Genomic DNA, 21600 nt, shown 5'->3' on the forward strand with positions numbered 1-21600 from the left:
ACTTCATATAGTATGCAATAATGTAGTGTTAAATCTACAGACATTAATTTAATTTGTTAGTGATAAAAAATCAATTAGCGATAGTGCCACTAAGCATAATACATCTGTCAGACACTTATGATGAAAGAACAAACCATTTAGAACCAGAAAACTTTAAAAATGTATTCGGAAACAACATTTTTAAAAAATCCTCGGAAATGAATTTTCATACGTGAATATGAAAATACGAAGTTAATGAAACGTCAGATGAAAGTCGGGTAAAAGAGCATATAGTAGTCATTTTGTGCCAACCAGTAGATACGGGAGGTATAACAGTTTTCACTTCCTTATGTATCATTTTTTGTTTCTAAAAGACCTTATGAATTACTTTCTGTGTTTTGAAACTTTCCGTAGCTCTAGTTCCATATCCATTAGTATATTCATGAAATATAAGCTCACATTCAATGTTTTTTGTTTTGTTTTGTTTTATTCGATCTACATCCGACTTTTCGTTTTCAAGTTACGACTATATTTTGTCAGCCCGACAAATTTTTGGTGGGATATAACCTCTGAACGACACATTTGTGCTCCTAGGTTGATCTACCCATTTTTTTTAAAATGTTTTTCGTGTGAGAATTCATTTCCCAACTTTTTTTAAAAAATATTCTTTCCAAACATCCTGTATATTCATCACATAACAATTGTTTACAGAATTAAAAGAATCACAGAGAAACTTCGGTACTTTTCAAATAACAATACTTTGCATGTTACATTATCTACGACTAAACATAGCCTAAGAATAGCTTCTGATTTTTCACACAATTATATTACACTGTTGTTAAACAGTATATCACTATTACATAGAGTATTTACGTACTAACGGTGTTACATGCTTGGAAGTACGTATATAACCTACAATAGGAGTGAGCAACAGTTTAGGTTTGAGGGCTGCTTTTCACTACAGAAATTACTAGCGGTTTACTTGTCCTAATATATACGCTATTAAAGTAAACAAAACAGTTTGTATTATTCTAGTGACACGCTTTCCTGGCGCCCTTCGCAAGCAAATTTAACTTTGCTGACTATATATATATATCAAGGCATTTCTTTTTAATATCTAATTAAATTAAATATTTACATTGTAAATTCCTTTTTCCCGTTCAATACGACAGTGTAAGTCTTTGGTTCTTTCTTCACGTCTCCTGGAAGGATCAAAAGCTTCTACAAAATTGACAGGAATTCACTAATTAAACTCTAATCAGAAGAGGAATGCATTGTAACACCTGTATACTGTAGCGAAATTTGCTTGACTGCTTGTAACACAACTAATCTGCTGGTCACTTTCCGCCAGCATTTATACTTGCATCAGGTCCAGTCTTAAGATTGCGAACTTTCAAGGTAGCTTTCTGAAAGCCATTCTACAGCATCCCACGTATTTTCGAATAAAATACACCTTGCACACTTTGGAGGGTAATTGTCAATTAGCATTTTAGCCAGTCATTTGTTCACTTGCCCTCTAGAAGGAAATCATAAAACAATAGACGCTGGAAGTCACCAAAGAAAGATCGCCTACTGGAAATTCCAATTTCGTCCGGTAGATGTCAACCGCTGGATGATATCTGCTGACATCTAACGGCGAGATATGTAACTCCTAATCAGACGTTAGCTTTGCTTAAAGGCACAATGTTAGACTACAGACTGGTAAGCATGCAATTGATGAATTTGTTCTTCAGTTTGCCTTCTTCAGAAGAACTCCAATTTTATCCACCAGACAAAGAGTAACGTAAAGCTTATTTTGACTATTTTGTCTATATAGTACATCCTGGGAAAAAAAGAACAATTACTAAAACATGCGAAAGATTTGTATTTCGAAGTCATTTCATTGTAATTCAATTTAAATTTATTGAAGATTAACTCCAGGTTTGCGCTTTATCTTCCATTTGGTCTTATACTCGTCAGTAAATATTTAGACATAGAGATAAAGCAACACAACCGACATATCATTTTTTGCCCATAAATTAGAATTAAAAGTCCAGAATAAAAATATTTATCCATTTTCATAAACTAGAGTCCTTATTGTGTTAAAGTGTATGATAATTTATACAATATAATACATATTGACATGCAGAGACCTCTTGTTTTAATACTTGAAGAATGATAAGTCAAAGAAACTCCAAAATCGATATGTTCATGGATATTATGACAAAAATAAAGTGAACAGTGAAAATAAATCCCTTCAAACCATAGAGTTACTAAACTAACCACTAGAGGCACAATTGGCACACATTTCCGATGCGTTCTTCTTTCAAACCACACTATGCGTTATAAATGGCGTACGTTAACATTGTGTTAATGTGGTGCAATATGGAGGTCGGGAGTTTAAGTGGGCTTCTCTTTCCTCGTACATTACTCTAATACCTTTCTTTTCTTTTCACATTTACTCGTAGCTACTTACATCCACGTCTTCTTTAAACTTTTTACTTTTTCATTGTACATTTCTTACTTTTTCCCATCTTTTTCACCCCTTCCACCTGGTAGTTAGCCCTCTTCCAGCTGTCTGAACAAATAGCAGCTGACCACTTTTTGCCATACATCTGGAAAACAAACTATTCAATTAGCTGTAATCATATAGATAATGGCGCCAATTGTGCCTCTGGTGGTTAGTTTAGTAACCCCATGTTTGAAAAATTTTTGTTATTTACCGTAAAATCTTATCTCTAATATTCCACGTATTTGTGTACAGTTGGTCTAATACTTAAGTTTAGTGGCTTAAGTTTAGAGTTGCCCCTCCAGTCTGAAGGTGCCCTTGTACTTTGCAACATACAAAAAACAATGATTAAAGTATTAAAAATTGTTACATTTTACGTAACTTCAGTACTCCGTGGGCTTCACAAACATTTAAAAGGTTTTCTTCATTATTTTTGCGCATCCGTTACACCTGTTCGCCATATTCGCCATATTTTACAACTACCATGTTGCTGAAACCTTCCGCGAATGCTTTCGCATCCGCCAAATAGTACTAACTTCCACATATCTTTTCTCGCATTAAACATAACTCTCCTGCCGAACTTACATTCCTAAACATCAAATAAAAACTTTAAATTATCATTTCTTACCTCATTTCTCCTGTAAATTTTCCTGATTTTTATAAAAAGCGGAGGGGTAACTCTAAACTTAACCCCTGGAAGTAATAACCAATATTAATTTACGTACTAAATTTGAAACGCACGAACAAAGTTAATTAAAAATATGAAGAATTGTCATGAAATGTAGGAAGAACTGAAGTAACTAAAGTAGCTTATACAACTTAATTGCATTGGCGTACCGTACCGCAACCCGTCTACCGGCAATCATTCTTTGTATCGACACAGCCAACGTTTGATATACACTGAACCTATTCCTCTCCGCTGCTGTTTTGCAAATAGAAACTTTCAGAAAATATACATGCAGCATTACCACTCTGATATATTGGACACTAAACTCTCATCGAATGGTGAGCTATTGTCTGCTGCTCCAAAGAGTCTTTTTCTTGATCTTGTGATAGCTTCACGTGACGGTCCATTTGTATCACCAAAAAACATCATCCACCATTTCACTTGTACTTTACGATTGCGTATATCATAGTGAAGTTTAGATATGCTGGATTGCACGACTTACAGGACATCCTAACGTTAGATTTCAAACACGTTTTTCCACCAAAGAATAGCAATTACCAAAAATATTAAGTTTCAAATCTTCAAACTTTAAACTATGTATGATGTAGCAAAAGGTATAACTCACTTTCACTGGTTACACTGTTGTTCTCGTGAAGATAAGCCACAATGCATAAAGCAAACACAGCATTCCTTACAGAACTATAGCCAACACTACCTGATCTCAAAAACTTCAACGTTATTTAACGCGTATTATCTCCGGCATGATTCAGCACCTTGCAGCCTAAAAAGAAGACTCTGTCGGCTTACTCCACTACGTCAGCTTTGGTGCTTAGGTACTTAAATTTCCTGCCAGTACCGACATATGAATAACCTAGGTATACCTAAGTGCCTAAAATTCAACTACATGTCGAAAAATAGCACATCAGCTTCTAACGTGACAAAGTTGGTATCTCTTAACCCTCAAGTAGCTTCTTAATTGCCTCACTATGTCAACAGTTAACACTGAATATACCGTGCCCCACATCGGGAATTGAAGCGGAACTATCCTCACTAACAATTTGATAATTTCATACCAAAGGCACATTTTTTTCAAAGAGTGTACATTGAATGCATTTGAGTTAGATGCATTCCAGCGAAAACTCAATGATCACTTCATTAGAAACCGGTTCTAGGTCTAAACCGCACAAATAATAGCAGCAGTAAGCGAAAACAGCGCATGCAAATGCAGCGTGGACTAAAACAGCGCATGAACAAAAACAGCGCATCCAAATACAGTGTGGGCAAAAGCAGCGCATGGACAAAAACCTCACACAGACGGAAACAGTGTTTTTTTTTAGTGCGTGTGATTTTTGTTCATGCGCAATTTATGCTCAAGCTGTATTTGCATGCGCTGATTTTGGCCACGTGCTGTTTTCCTTCATGCGCTGTTTTTGTCCTTACACCCTTTTGACTGATACCTTAGTAACCAGTTTAGAAGTCATTTATATTTTTAGGATCAGTAATGCCGCATTGAATATCTTGTGGTGCTTATTTATGACAATAATTTATGATGTTTATTTTGTAAAATTTGGATTATACAACGATGATTTTTAATTTAAAGTGATTCGTCTTATAAGCTTAGCTAATGAAAAATTAAAATTAAGAAAAGGATACAAACCTCCTATACCGTATCCTTGCTTGTGGCAAAGTTGAAATATCTTCATTAAGTATAAAATTTCTACATCCTATTATCCCATTCTTAACGAAGGTGAGTAAATCAACGTCTTCAGTATTCATATCAAAGTCGTTAGCATCCTCAGGTAATACTTTTAATTGCAGTTCGTCTAATTTTGTTCTCGTGAAGACCCATGCATTCTCCACGTAATAGCTTACTAACTCCATGGCTGAATGGATTGTCAAATGCAATTTTACTAACCTGGAAAATATGAATCAAAAAATAGAAAGAAAAGAATATATTAACGACAACAAATACAGTGTGACCGTAAAATTATGATGGAGTTATATTATGTCTCGATCTTACTATTAACGGTCGGTTTGCTTTGTAATGGAGACAGCAATAAACTTACGACTTTGCGTCGTCTCACAAAACAAAGCGAGCTTGTCTTAGGACTGGTTGGTCCGTTGAATTTTTTTTCAAGTATACATTACCTACTACCATTGGAGCTAAGATATATTTAAACAGCGATTATATGTCATTCTTATATAAGGCATGTCCTTTAGGACTCAATAGCGAATGAACGATTTCTGTATCATACCTGGCGAATTGAATTTGCTTCAGAGCAACCCTCAGGTATTTCTCGAGCTGCCTTCACTTCTTGGCAGTACTGCGTGTTCGAAGTTAGACAACTATCCTATGTACTTGTCATTTCTTTGTTTTAGATTGAGTATGTAAATGCATAAATTTGTATGACGTTACTTAATCATTTATGAACGACTACGTTGAGAGATAAACGTATGTGGCGTACGTAAAAACATAGATTACATGCGTAAAGCAAGGCTGGTCGCATATTGATCAAAGGACAAACTGGCCAAGATGAGGCAGAGGAAGGCAGGAGAGGATCTGGAGAGACCTAAACGTTAATTCCCCTGCCACGGCCGCGACCATTCATACATACCATGCCGTGCTGCTGCTGCTTTCTACATCATTTCCCTTGGTTCTGGTCAACTTCGTGTCGCTTCGGGTGCTCCGAACAAAGCCGAAAAATCGCGGCCGATGACCCACGACCGGGCTGCTTTCTCTTCTCATGTCACGTGACAGTGTGAATAAAAAAGACAATGCAATGATTTTTCATTGTCAAAGTTTGAAAAGAAACTATGTGGATCATGGCGCGGACAGAGCACGGCATGAAAGCGGCACACTATGTGCCAATTAACCTTGAGTTCTTTGAACGTGTATCTCAATCACAACGTTTTGTCTAGCACGTGTTTGGGTGAGTATGCAATGCGAAGTTTGGTTCGTTGTTCATAGTTTCCTGTCTGTTGTGCGCCTCGGTTTGGTTGTTTTGTCCTGCGGACAATATGCGGCTAACCTAAATAAGAAACTAAAAGAATGTAATGAATGCTGTATGTTGAGTTAAGAGTTAGTAAGTTACTATTGTAGGCCTATATCGAAAATGTGGCAATTCGTTCTCTAATCTAATTCAAGAGCAGACTAAATCAAATCCCCTTTTACACCTTAAGAATTACTCCAATTTTTCTTTAAATGTACTAGAATTCTTGTACAGCTGGCAATTCTGCACAATGGTCTTCCTCTGTATCGGAAGACTCCCACTAGTCCTGCTCCGTGATTTCAAGTTTTTAGTAGCATTTACTATCTGTATACTCTTTGACTGCGACTGTGATGTCCACAACAAACACAAAATCTAAGGTTGATTTTATAACCCTGTCCACCAGAAGTGACTGCTCCGCTCTACCACTGAACAAAAAAAAAAAAAAAAAAAAAAAAAAAATAATCACACCCTGAATGAAATTATCCAACTTGCCTGGGTTTCTTTCGACTTAATAAACAAAGACCATCTATTAGAAGAGCTGGAAGTAAATGGAAAAGAATGGCATAGATGTAATACAGCCACTTGTGTGTCGTAATAAGATTTCTTGCAGGAAACCATAGAATGTCATTCAACGGGATTTCGTCATTTGCCATATATCCCAATTCCATTATTAGTCTGAACTTAACTCGGAACTTCGGAGATGCACAACAATTCAGAACCAATGGTTGTGAAGATCTGAAAATAAATAAATAAACAAATAAATAAATAAATACATAAATAAATAAATAAATGACATTCAGTACTTTGAAAGCATAAAAAAAGTAAATATGGTACATGCACTAAGATGATTCATTTAAAATGGGTAGTCTTTTTAAAACTGCTTCATTCATGTGTGATGATAACTATGAAAACAAAAATACTTTCTTAATGTACAGTGTGCATATATATATATATAGCTTACTCTTGGGAGCACGGTGGGTCAGTGGCTGAACACTCACTTCGGATACGAAAGGTTCCTGGTTTGATCTCAAACCATGTATGTTTATGGTGAACAACATCGTGTCCCTGGGTTTTCTCTAGGTTCTCCCATTTCCTTCCATATTTTTATTCCACCAATTATTTCAGAATCATTCATTTTCATTAACCATTAGTGTCTTTTAATCTAAAAGGAGTAATCGTGGTACGTAAAACCACAAATTTCATTTTATTTCGATTGCTTGCTCTTCAGTAGATACTGAAAATGGTCTCCTTTCTGACTTACGCTTACACCAGTAGCGTCATTTTAAGTGTTATCGGGGGGGGGGATGACGTACAGTATAAACCCATGTAAGCAGACATTTCATTACTACTTGCATATTACTACTCATAAATTATTAGGTCGAGTCACGGACAACTTCCGAAGCAATTAGATAGAATCTATTGTTCGTATCTGTCCACAATGAGTCACCGGGCCAAACGAGTTTTTGCCTTCACTAAATAGATAAGGGTTCAGTTAGTCTTCTGACAACTGTTTTGTGTGGTACATGTTTATGTTAATTTGTTGTTCCTAACCCATAAAATGGAGAATGAGAAAGTACACATTCATTCGTCATGTGATGCTTTGGGAATTTAAACAAAGCAAAAGTGTTAAGGTGAAAGTTGAAAAAAAAATATCCATTGTATACGTTAAAGCATTAATAACCAACCAGACAGTTGGAGAAGTTAGTTTGCCAACTTCCGTTCTGAAGATACGGCTTTAAGAGACGAACCGAGGGCGGGACGTCCTTCCGACTGTAAGAATAACCTTTTAAAGGCAATATTGGAGCCAAAACTACGTCAATTAACAAGAGACATAGCAGAAAGTTTGAATACATTACAATCAACTGTTTGCCACGACATGGAGAAATTAGGGAAAGTCATCAAGTTAGGAGAATGAGTATCTCAGGGGTAAAAGTGAGGGAGAACGCGGGAGGACGCTGTTTCCCCAATGCAAAAAAATGACGTCCCTCCACTTCCTAAAAAATTACAATGGGCAAAGATAAGCACGGGAGACAGCGTGATTTTATCCGTCCCCCTATCTTTTTAAATCCACTTTTACCGCTAGGGTACCTCACAATCTCAGTGAAAGGAATAAAGAAGATCACATGTCAATCGCCACAAGTCAGCTCTCACAGGTAAAAATCGAGCCTTTTCTCAGACACGATTGTAACAAGCGATGAAATACGGATTACCTATGACAATATCATCCGCTAAAGACAGTGGCTTGATAAGGATCAACTACCCCTGCCAGATTAGAAAACAAACATCCATGAAAAAAAAAATATTTTATTGTGTGTGTGGTGGGATTGTCGAGGAACAATTCATCACAAGTTGTTAAAGTCAAATTTAACCAATACTGCTTATACATACGCTCAACAACTGCAAAAAGTGAAAGAGAAACTATGAAAACCGTCCTGCACTCATCAAGCACAAAATCGTCACTCATTTACAATAACAATGTGTGACCACATGCGGCAAGAGTGATTTTTAAAAAATCTTAAGCTTGGATGGCCTGTTTCACCACATCCATCTTACTCCCTGGACTTTGTCTCAACAGACTACCACCTTTTCTGTTCGTTACAAAACTTTTTGAATGGAAAAATCTTCAACTCTGAAGAGCAAGTCAGTGAGGCTGTCCCCAAAAATTTCTTCCAGTCCAAAACAACCACGTTATACAAGGAAGAAATTGATAAGCTGCCAGGAAGCTGGGAGAAGGCCATACATAATAGCGGTGAATATATAATATAGCCTATTAATATAATTTTGTTATTTAATGAAAGCAAAATAAATGTCTGATAAGGAAACAAAATTTACTTATAACTCAACCTAATACTATACTATATTGGTTAAAATAAATATTTCTCTCAAACTCAGGAGGGAGACAACCCAACCCTTGACCCCCTTTAATGACGCCCTTGGGCTGCTCATGAGACGAGACGAGACAGAATTCTCGTGATGTGTTACGAGAACAGACAGAGCTCTTCCAATAAGAAAATATTCACTTTCCGAGACGAGCCATCTTGGACTGCTGTGTGTACATAAGGTCCGAGTTTACAACTTTCTCCCGCATAAGTATTTGACCCATTCTATTTGGGTCTTGAAGAAACAAAAGGAGATAGAAACTAACTTACGTATCTCGAAACCGAAAATACGACGAAAATAATTATCTCTCGAAATGTCTCTGTAACTTTTTGAAATATCATAATAACAAGAACACATACCTTGTTAATCCCATATACCACGCAGATATTATCATTGTCTTGACCACAACATCTACTGGAACGTAATCAGCAGCGCTGTCAGGATTACCGTAAACCGTTCTTAGTATTCCTTTACCGGTGGCAACCATGAGACCTATAGGGCCGTTTAGATTATCCAACCATCCTTGAAATGGCTCTTTGATGGTAGGTATCACTGCAAATAGTAAAATGTTACATCAAACAGTGGTACATTTAAACCTATTAACTTGTCAAATTTTGTAAGTTGTCAATTATTACGGATTTTTTGGCTCTCATTAATTGTGTTAATCAAGAGAAGAAAGACAGTCTATGCAGTGCGAACTTCCAAATTAATGAACAGGCCTCGTATGGAAATTTTCCAAGAACTCTCTCTCTTCGCAAGCCTATACATATATGTTTGAATGTGTGTGTGTGCAACTAACTGCGATCAAATTGCTCAGCAGTCCTTTTATGGCTAAAAAGAAAGAAGAATCGCTTCACAGAACATTCCAGCAAGAAGTCTCATCGCTAAGGCCCGTTACACAGTCAAGCGGAGCTGCGCGCTCCGCGCTCCGTCTTCCACCCTCCGCATTACACGTGTGTGCTTACACAGTCATCCGTAGCTACGCGCTACCCGTCACGTGATTATATACAGGATTCTTGTCAGTCAGTGTTGCGAGTCAACATAAAAAGTTCGAAACGACAATAGTGGCATCTTAATATTTCTGTAAGAAGAAAAAACGAAGAACAGAAAAATAAATGTCTCAAGATTCATCCCGTAGTTTCTCAAAGAAGTCTGAAGGGAGCTTTACGTCTGTGTATATAGATTTGCAAGAAGACGAGAAGTACTTCAATAATTTCCGTACGTCAATTCAGTCGTTCGATGACCTAATTGAAAAAAATCCATCGAAATTATAAAAATGCAGTTTAAATAAAATTTATATGCACGCTCTTAAAATACAGCACTTAACAGATACTGTTTTTTAACAAATGAAAATAACCTATGTTTGTACATTTGGTTAAAACTTCACATCCAATTAACTATTTAATAGTAGAGATAAATTATTTGCCTCAATTTATCTTTTTTTCATTGTCCATACCTTCATTTTTACCAAAAAAAAACTTTTGCATATCTCGTTCCATGCCTGTTCACGAATGTCATGCTTTTTGTGTTCCTCACAAGAGGGATCCCATTAACATGGTGTTAATTTAACCTCCGTGATAATTGAAACTGAAACTGAAATTTGTTGAAAGAAAGTCCAAAAATTACAATAGTCAGGTACTGTTAACAGTGGTATATTAGAGGCACCACATGTACAGTTCCAATTAAGCAAAGACATTAATTGAAAGTTCCAATTAAACGAAGACAATATAGCTAAATTAAAAATAACACTAAAAAAATATGAAAATAGTATTATAGAACAGTATAAGATATTATTTAGCAACTCACTATCAAAAATAAGAAAAGAAATCTGGATCAATTTGCATTTTGCTTTTGCTACCATGCACGTTTCTTTTTAAATTTTAAAGAGAAGTGGCTGCTCCGCGCGCGGAGTTCCGCTTGACTATGTAAGCACCCATTTGCTCAATGGCCTTATCTGCCTTGCGGAGCGCGGATAGGGCCACGCGGATTGATCCAGATTTCTTTTCTTATTTTTGATAGTGAGTTGCTAAATAATATTTTATACTGTCTATAATACTATTTTCATATTTTTTTAGTGTTATTTTTAATTTAGCTATAATGTCGTCGTTTAATTGGAACTTCCAATTAATGCCTTTGCTTAATTCGACCTGTACATGTGGTGCCTCTAATGTACCATTGTTAACAGTACGTGACAATTGTAAATTTTCGTCTTTCTTTCAACAAATTTCAAATTTCAGTTTCAGTTTCAATTATCACGGATGTTAAATTAACACCATGTTTATGGAAACCCTCTTGTGAGGAATATAAAAAGCGTGACATTCGTGAACAGGCATGAAACGAGATATGTAAAAGATTTTTTTTGTAAAAATGAAGGTATGGACAATGAAAAAAGATAGATTGAGGCAAATAATTTATCTCTATTATTAAATAGTTGATTGGATGAAAAGTGATTGGATGTGAAGTTGTAACCAAATGTACAAACATTCGTTATTTCCATTTGTTAAAAAACAGTATCATGAATTTTTTTAAAGGAAAGAGCTGTATTTTAAAAGCGTGCATATGGATCATATTTAAACTGCATTTTTATAATTTCGATGGAATTTTTTCAATTAGGTCATCGAACGACTGAATTGACGTACGGAAATTATTGAAGTACTTCTCGTCTTCTTGCAAATCTATGTACACAGACGTAAAGCTCCCTTCAGACTTCTTTGAGAAACTAAGGGATGAATCTTGAGACATTTATTTTTCTGAGTTCGTTTTCTCTTCTTACAGAAATATTAAGATGCCAATATTGTCGTTTCGATCTTTTCATGTTGACTCGCAACACTGACTGACAAGAATCCTGTATATAATAACGTGACGCGTAGCACGTAGCTACGGATGACTGTGTAAGCACACACGCGTAGCGCGGGGGGCGGACGGCGGTGCGCGGAGCTCCGCATGACTATGTAACGGACCTAAGTTTAGCCATTGCATCAGTTGGTTGCTTTTCAAGTCAAAACCGGGATTTTCCCTTTGGAGAAGCAACACAAGAGGTTGGCGAAAAAACCAAATCAGTCAGTGAAGCCACATCTAGCATCTTGGTGCTAGATCTAGCATAATTCACATGCATTTAGCATCTAGAATCTTGACTTTAGCATCTTGGCCAAATCTAGCATAATTTCATTCTTCCCTCTGATGAACAGAAAAAGAACGAAAATTTAGATAGTTCAACGACCGTCGGGAATTATCCCTTTTAGTTGAACGATAGTAGGAGCAATAAAACCAGTCAGTATTTCCGCTGTTGTACTGTTGAATTCACAGAAATGTTCAAAAATAAACAAAACGTGATTCTACAAAAGTCTGTTTACTACTTACCCATAGTTTTATTACCGTCAACTGAAATCTGAGTGTGTGGTTAACTGGAATGTTTCTGTCCCTTTTCAATTTACAACTTGAGAGCGGAGGTGATATGAGCATCAGGGGACAGCTAGTAATACGCTGCTAAAAGAAATGCTTCAGGGCTATGTCGGAAATATAAATTCGACCATCCTCCCCTATAACGTGCCATTTACCATCATTCCTGACAGCGTCATATTAGCTTTGTACATGAATACAGTTGAAACACTTCATTAAAATAATGAAGAAAAGTAGAAGCGGGTCTTTAAAATTAGTTAGGAAAGATAATTTAAAAATCTGGCATAATTTACAAAAATCTAGCATAATTCAGACCCGTGTTTGGCATCATCGCGAGTCTCGAGTGTGGCAACCCTGAAATCAGTCTATTGAAGAGACTCGGTTAGGCAGGGGTGCGCCTGGCACCTGTCGTGCGTCCTGCACGTAGAGTAGGCTTTTACACGGGCTCGCACCCAGCCCGTCGACCTGACTTTAAGTTTCCAGAGCTTTTTGCCCGCCGTTGTTCCTAAGAAGTTGAAGTAAAAGGAACCAAGTGTCGGTGTTGTGTAATTATAGAACGAGCCTTGAATCCAAATCCATTTGTGATGTTATGAGTGTTGTAGCCGAACGTAGCTCGATGCAGTCAGTGGACCTTGGCAGGAGCACTTCCAAATAATAATCCTGTTGTGAGCAGCATAACTATTGGCAAATGAATTACTGGATTGGATTTAGGAACCAGTTTCTGTAAAGAGGATAGCCAGAAGAGGAAACTGCGGCTGACTTAATCCCCACCATCCTTATGCAGTACAGTGTGCATAGTGAAACGCGAGTATTATATAAAGTATCCCCTACTTTCATTCCATGCCGCTAGCGCAAACTGTAAGTAGAATTGAGAAAGAATCATTCTTATAAATCGAAAAGGCCACCTGATCAAAGTAAATGATTTTAAGAAAATAAAAAGTAAAGCAATCACTTTTGAGCGCTCAAGTTGTTAAATATTATAATTAGCTTCTAGTTTGTTTGTTGTATATCGTGAAGTCTAGAAGGCTTAGGTGGGCGGGCCATGTAGCTAGAATGGAAGAAAGTAGAAACGCTTTCAAAGTCTTGACAGGAAGACCAATCGGAAAACGACCATTAGGATGACCTAGGCGCAGATGAGAGGACAATATTAAGATGGATCTCGCAGAGATTGGAATACAAAGTAGAAAATGGATGCAGTTAGCTAAGGATAGAAGTCAGTGGAGAGCTTTTGTGAACGTGGCATTGAACCTCCGGGTTCCATAGGCCATAGAGTTAGTTAGTTAGTTAGTTAGTTAATATTTTAATCTCACGTTTAATTCTTGGCCGTAATCACTCGTTGCTTTACAGTGTGTTGTAACAGTTCATAGATTATTTGTTTTATTCATTAATTTTTACGGCAAGCACTCCTCTCTTCCCCGATATCTTTCCAGCGGTCGGTGGAGACGGGGACTGCTTGTATGGTTTATGATGATCTTTTGTGGGCACTGGAAGCCACGAAACCAAAGTTTGGATCAAGTGAAACAAAAAGAGAGAGAGAGAGATAATATGTAGTCTTATTTGCGATAAACCCACAAAGGTCGGTCATACAATTTTCCTATCTTGGAATGAGTTTTGTAAAACCTACACTTTCCCATAAGACATATCAATTTTGTAAGTTGGCCATCTGCCTAACTTAGCCTGAGTTTTGTAAAATCTGAATTTTCCCATAAGACATCAATTTTGTAAGTTGGCCATCTGCTTAACTTGGCCTGAGTTTTGTAAAACCTGCATGTTCTCACAAGATATGACAATGTTGTAAGTTGGCCATATGTCTAACCTGGCCTGAGTTTTGTAAAAATCTGCATTTTCTCATAAGACATACCAATTTTGTTAGTTGACCATCTGCCTAACTTGGCCTGTATTTTGTAAAACCTGCATTTTCCCATAGGACATGCATTACTTATTACTAGGTGGCGGAAGTTCATTATCTTTTTTAAAAAATGTAGGTATATATGATCTATAAAATGTCCTTAAAACATGGAAAAATTACCCAGAAATTATGAAAAGTGAGGGTTAAATTTATATCTGTAACTTTAAAAGAACACAACAAACATACCATATAATGGGCTACCAGGAAAAATGAGGTAGCTTTTTCAGTTGAAACAAGCAAGTTTGATTTTACATAAAAATAGTCAAATAAAATAAAATTAAATTAAGGAATTTAATGAATAACACGAATACACTATTCAGCGTAAAATGCACTAATTTCCGCATATCGGTCTATTACATAACATGGATTTGGCTAACACATGATCCTCCAGAGATGTTTCCGTTGTCTTTGCATCACTGCAAAAATAAAGAATTAACGTAGCTACGTAAATTGTGTAATTATTGTCTACAATTAAACAAATTGTATATGAAATATCGGAAAGTCAAAATCAGAAACACATTTGGAGGGGGACTTCCGCTGGACAATATAGGAACAGAGACCAACATCCGTAGTTGAGATTCTAAGTGTTTTGCTCGTAAATTTGTCATCCTGTGACAGAATGTGTTTACCTCGATGCAAAATCTCAAAAATATTACTAAACTTAAAATAATGACAAGAAATAATTTTAAAAAATACTGAAGCTTACGAAAAATGTCTGAAAGGAACGAAAAATGTCAAAAGAATGATCTAAAATCGAAAAAAATACCCGAAAACTAAGCTTATAAAAATCATTGATTTACCAATCACTGCCAACCCTGATCAAACGATCTTTTTCCTCCATGTTATGAACCTCCCACTAGTTTTGCCCCCTGCTTTCAAGTTTTCCTCAGATTTTATTCTTTGTATTCTCATTATATGTGACGCAAATGTTTCTTGTATATTTCATTCTTCTTTAATAGATTAATTCGATTAACTGAAAATGCTTCCAAATATGGTTCACTAAGGTTACTTTTATGGAACATACACCACGCCTTATTCGAACGTAAATATAAAAACGCTGGAATACTTACCTATTGAAGGCCTGACTATCACAACGGGCAATTTACTGCTTTGGTCCGCCACAACGTGTTCAGCCAACGACTTGGAGAGAGCATACGTATTTGGTAACCTTCCTAACAGTCTTCCAGTTGTAAGAAATGAAGAAAAATTAATAAATATGAACTATCTCATATATATATCATAACTCTTAATTGTATAAAACATGATGGGCTACATTTAGAAGCGATCTTACGTGTGATTAGCGTCGTATTAAGGATTTGGCTAACGAGTAATTATAATTTCTGATTGATATCCGTATCGATAGATGCTAGCTACGACCTTTCCACAAGGCTGCTCAATTTCATCAGTAGTAAACAAGGTAAGAGAAAATATTAAATACTTCTCTCTCTCGCTCGCTTCTCTCTTATAATGTATTTGGACAACACCACGAAAAAGTCGTGGCTTGCATCATAGGATAAAAGCTTTGGATAATAACACGAATGTGCTTTTGAATAAGGAAATTATAACTATTGACAGGCCGGTAACCAGTCCAAAAATGTAGGGAGGGCCCAATCCAAAAATATTATAGTTCATCACCATATTATAGTTCATTTGCAAGCACACCGTGAAAATTTTAGGGGGCCCGCAAAAATTTAGGGGGGACCGCCCCCCTAGATCCCCCCTGGATACGGGCCTGACTATGTATCTCTGACATTCTCGTAGGCTCTCGCGATCTGTCACACACCGCTAGCGAAGCCCACGCACGAGACAAGAAAGTTCTTGTCTCATCTTGAAAACGAGACAAGAAGACATTTTCAAATTGGTTACGAGACGAGAAACTTGGCAATTACTGTCTCGTTTTCAAGACGAGACGAACACTGTCGAGAATCATGTGAACAACACTAGTCCATTCAAGTCTTACAAGGTACATTTTCGAAGTGTCTCCTCGGGATTAGTGTAAAATTGATTCAAATGCAAAATTCTCTGTGGCCGAATGTGTAATGTACTAATTTTAGCGGCTCATACCCGTAATTTGCATATTTATGGGTCTCCATATATCCAGAATTCGATCATGCACTACTATAACGCTCGCACAAAATTGCTTCTAGTTTCTTTAGATGTAACTGGATATGAATGTGGGCATATGCAAAACAAATTGGATTGAGTCCTGCTTCTCTGACACATTCTATCCACTCCAGTCGCCATCTTGGATCCGCCATATTGAATTCAACTTTTGTTTTTTCAAAGTGCACTTTACCAAAGCTTGTACCGTTTGCAAGGTATTGCACGTTAAATTCCTTCAGGCACTTCGCGAATAGATATTGCAGAGTAATATCAGTTACGCTTACATTTTCGATGTTGGCAAATCAAAACAATTTTGTAATTCGAAAATTACTGTAGGTATAAACGAACTCTTTACAACATTGGTGTCATAATCTTATTAAATTTCTGTGAGTGATTGTTATTACTTCCGTGTTATATTGCGGTCAAAATGCCTAATGTAAATCCAGATATCACCAGATTTGGGTGAGGACCTACCATTTCTATAATGACGTCTGTGTGTCTGTACGTATGAATGTTCAGAGAATATTTCGTCAACGATAAATCACGTAAAAGATTACATATGCACACGGGGCCCTGTACAACTTTCTATTTGGTCCAATATTTGTGAAGTAACTGACATTTAACATGCAATACCTTCCAAACGGTACAAGGTACGGTAAAACTCACTAAAACAATGAATTTTCAAGAAAATTGTACATGAATTTGATAGATCACTTGCACCTATTCTCACTTGAAAAACCGAAAGTTAAATTCAATATGACGGATCCAAGATGGCAACCGAGGTTGGTAACATGCGTCAGAGAAGCAGTACTCAATCCAATTTGTTTTGCACATGCCCACATTCATGTCCAGTTACATCTAAAGAAACAAGAAGCAATTTTGTGTCCGAGCGTTATAGCAGTGTATGATTGAATTCCGGATATATGAAGACTCATAAATATGTAAATTACCGGTATGGGCCGCTAAAAATAGTACAATACACATTGGACCGCGGAGAACTTTGCATTTGAATCAATTTTACACGAATCCCGAGGGGACACTTCGCTTTGCGAATGTACCTTGTTAGATCTCACACTCTGTTAGCTAAATGACTCATAGAATAAAAACAATACTTTGATGAAATGATTGTACGAACACAATGAAGAGTACTTATCACTGTTTAAAAATATATCAGTCATTACATAATATACTCTTTAAAAATATGTTTTAATTGATGTTATCCCCTTCATGGACCTCTGGTGACGCGGAAGGAATCTGATAACTTCTAGACGAAAATAAAATCACGGCATTAATTTCTTATATTAATTTACAAAAGGAAATGAGAATAGGTTTCCGAGTTGTGACAAAACAAGACAGAGTTCTTGGAGAACCGTGGCAAAACGAGACAGAGTTCTTCGAGAACCGTGCCAAACGAGACAGAGTTTTTTGAGAACCGTGGCAAAACGAGACAAAGTTCTTCGAGAACCGTGACTAAACGAGACAGAATTCTTCGAGAACCGTGGCAAAACGAGACAGAATTCTTCGAGAACCGTGCCAAACGAGACAGAGTTATTCGAGAACCGTGGCCAAACGAGACAGAGTTCTTCGAGAACCGTGGCAAAACGAGACAGAATTCTTCGAGAACCGTGGCAAAACGAGACAGAGTTCTTCGAGAACCGTGGCAAAACGAGACAGAGTTCTTCGAGAACCGTGACAAAACGAGACAGAATTCTTCGAGAACCGTGACAAACGAGACAGAGTTTTTTGAGAACCGTGGCAAAACGAGACAGAGTTCTTCGAGAACCGTGACAAAACGAGACAGAATTCTTCGAGAACCGTGCCAAACGAGACAGAGTTTTTTGAGAACCGTGGCAAAACGAGACAAAGTTCTTCGAGAACCGTGACTAAACGAGACAGAATTCTTCGAGAACCGTGAAAAAACGAGACAGAGTTCTTCGAGAACCGTGGCAAAACGAGACAAAGTTCTTCGAGAACCGTGACTAAACGAGACAGAATTCTTCGAGAACCGTGGCAAAACGAGACAGAGTTCTTCGAGAACCGTGACTAAACGAGACAGAATTCTTCGAGAACCGTGGAAAAACGAGACAGAGTTCTTCGAGAACCGTGACTAAACGAGACAGAATTCTTCGAGAACCGTGACAAAACGAGACAGAATTCTTCGGGAACCATGGCAAAACGAGACAGAATTCTTCGAGAATCGAGACCAGACGAGAGTTCCACAAATATTTACGAAACGAGACAAGAAACCCTTATTTTTCGCTCTGTCTCGTTTCGTGAGTGGCACTGCACATCGCATAGTGCAATATATTTAAACTGATACTTTCACCTCTTCTCCTTACTGATGTTACATTTTCAGTGTCCAGTAGTGTAGTTTTATTGAATAATACACTTTCTAAAAGAAAAAAGGTGCTCAAATTAAAGTTCACCCAGCGTTGGGTAGTATAGGATACAATTCTCCTTCTTATTAAGGAAATTCTAGATTCGAATATTACGTTCGGTCATCCTGACTAAGATTTGTACTTTTGTCTTTCTTATTTCCACCTAGCAACTAATCAGATCCTTTTAAATATAGACTCGACCTTCTTTCAAAATTCCCTTCAATGATGCATGTTAATAGTTTCCAGCATAAAATGGCCTTACGGTCCTTCTCGAATTATGTTAGTAAACAAATGATCCTACAAGAAAATAATATAATAATTATTATTATTTTTGTTACAAGTACTCATATATTAACTAACTTACCTGTGTGTTATTGCTTCCAACACCTTGTCATCTTCCCTTTCGACCAATGAAATCATGGTATTGTAGTCCGCGTGGGGAGGATATACTCTTTCCTCAATAATAGGTCTGTCTGAATTACAATACATTGTAGAAACATGAACAAATGCCTAAAACGAGAATAAAAGATAAATTTGACAGTGGTTGGCCAAATAACTAATAAAATGGGAAATAGAAATGTTCTGTCTCTCACTGTATATGCAAAGCCTGTTGTAAAGTAATGGTAACATTGTTTATAGACCTACCTGGCTTTACGCACAGAAGTACACTTGTTACGTATCTTTAATCTAATCGCCTTCCATCTCTTTCACCATCTCACATGTGTTGAAGACGTCGCGCACAGTTGGCTGAAATCCCAGAAATCTGATCAACATGTGAAAACGTTGTTCAATTTTGCACGATATTATGAATATATAGGTGTTCGAAGTCGCTGATAACGATTTTGAGGTCAAGAATCAAAAATTCAAAATGGCGGATCCAATATGGCAATCAAACGTTTTAAAAAGTTCTTCAAATAGGCTGAAAACTAGTTTCATCATATTTTTGAGGTCGCTGATAACGTTTATGAGACCAAAATTTGAAAAATCAACATGGCGGATCCAATACGGCGGGCAAAATGTAAAACATCTCCAAATAGGTTGAAAAGTAGTTTCATCATATTGTTGAGGTCGCTGATAATCATTATAAAGTCAGAATGTCAACATTCAAAATGGTTATGAAGTAAACTGCAGTATAACAAAATAACATACATATTTATTAATTGCTAAAGTTTTAAATTACTAATTATTGTTCAAAATTGGTATTCTGGCTATCTATTAGGAAACACGTCTATAAAATTTTTAAGGGCACTTATGGACAGTTGTTTTTGTGAATTTTGTTAGCTTAAAGTATTGCGTGTGTAGTAAAATCAATATGTCGACCGAATTATGCCGAATTCATCACTGTTTTTCCGCATTTATCTACTTTTTGTCTTATTTTTTCTTTATTTTTCGTTAACTTTAACGAAAATTTGTGATAATTTCAGTTGTTTTATCAGCTTAATTTAAATGTCAATTTTACACCCCTTCATCTATTTATTCATTTTGAAAATCCAAAAAAAAATCTTGAAAATTAACAGTTATGATACTTTAAATCAAAGCGATTTTTTTTTTCACTTTCACGTTCACTGCATTCGAACCGGCCAAACGTTACTTTTCAAATGACTGTCTGCTCCGCAGGTATAACAAAGAGGCGGATTTTTTTAACGAAATTCGATACTTCAAACATTCTATTATTCGGCCGAAGACCTAAATATTCGGAAATAGAAACTTTGTTTTTTGACTTTTGCTCAGCTTTTTGGGATTGCAGCGCACTATAGCCGTTGTACTCAGTCAGTGTGTCAATTTTTATCTGTGCACCGCAGGGACCGCCATATTGGCACGAATGGTGGTTTTTCATTCTAACTCTAATATCTTCATTTTGTTGAAAAGGTTATCATGAAGTCTCTGAAAACATTGTTTTACACAACGCTCACATGTCCCTTCAATCTTAAGCCATCCATTATATGTGTCTTTCCGTAACATATTGTTACGGTGCTTCCATTTTCGTGCTCTATTTTACGACATTGCTGCTTTTAACCGAATACAGAACCGTTACTACTCGGTACACTTCATCGTCGGGCATTCCTTTATCAGCTATGGAAATCTTGTAGTGTTGAGATAGAGCTCTCTGACGTAAGAACAGTGTTGCAAATACTTATTACTCTACCTTTGTATAACAAAACTTACCCAGTCAGCACATACAGTTAGGAGTAAATTTGGGGTAAATTAGATTAGTCAAGTGCCAACGTTGGCCCTACGTTGTAATTGTCTCCTTTTCCGAGCATTTGCCAACCAATTGAGTTGCCAATGTAAGCCTTACGGAAAGAAGTAAAATTGCGATTCGGAGTACGAGGTCGAAACTTTTGGATAAATGATGGCAAATTGTTGGTCGCCCAACATAAACTGTTGGATAAATGATGGTAAATTATTGGTTGGCAAACATAAACTGTTGGATAAATTATGACAAATTGTTGGTTGGACAAAATTAACAGTTCGATATATGACTGCAAATTGTTGGTTGGATAACAAATTGCTGGATAAACAACGGCAAATTATTGGTTGGCCAACATAAGCTGTTGAATAAATGAAGGCAAATAGTTGTTGGCCAATATAAACTGTTGGATAAGTGACGGCAACTTGTTGGTTGGTCAACATAAACTGTTGAATAAATAACTGTAAATTGTTGATTGTCCAAGATAAACTGTTGGATAAATGACGGTAAATTGTAGGTTGGTGAACATAAACTTTTGGATTGATGATGGCAGTGTTGATTGGTCCACATAAACTGTTGGGCAAATGACGGCAAATTGTTGGTTAGCCAACATAGA

General features: G+C 36.7%; 1 protein-coding gene across 1 annotated transcript in view; it reads right to left on the reverse strand.

Annotated features, from left to right (window-relative positions):
- Positions 1-1677: 1677 nt before the first annotated feature.
- The window catches only part of LOC145661414 (putative fatty acyl-CoA reductase CG5065), a 30261-nt gene continuing 10338 nt past the window's right edge, over positions 1678-21600 (reverse strand). Inside the window, exons 3-8 of the mRNA XM_081726716.1 lie at positions 19158-19303; positions 15383-15492; positions 9364-9556; positions 6617-6859; positions 4792-5049; positions 1678-1801 (exon numbers count right to left, since the gene is read on the reverse strand). Coding sequence (XP_081582842.1) covers positions 1723-1801; positions 4792-5049; positions 6617-6859; positions 9364-9556; positions 15383-15492; positions 19158-19303 — 1029 coding nt within the window. The 3' untranslated portion in view covers positions 1678-1722. The remainder of the gene's footprint in view (positions 1802-4791; positions 5050-6616; positions 6860-9363; positions 9557-15382; positions 15493-19157; positions 19304-21600) is intronic.

The sequence above is a fragment of the Thermobia domestica genome, chromosome 10 (genome assembly GCF_964235325.1).
Source record: "Thermobia domestica chromosome 10, izTheDome1.hap1.1, whole genome shotgun sequence".
In the NCBI taxonomy this organism is placed as follows: domain Eukaryota; kingdom Metazoa; phylum Arthropoda; class Insecta; order Zygentoma; family Lepismatidae; genus Thermobia; species Thermobia domestica.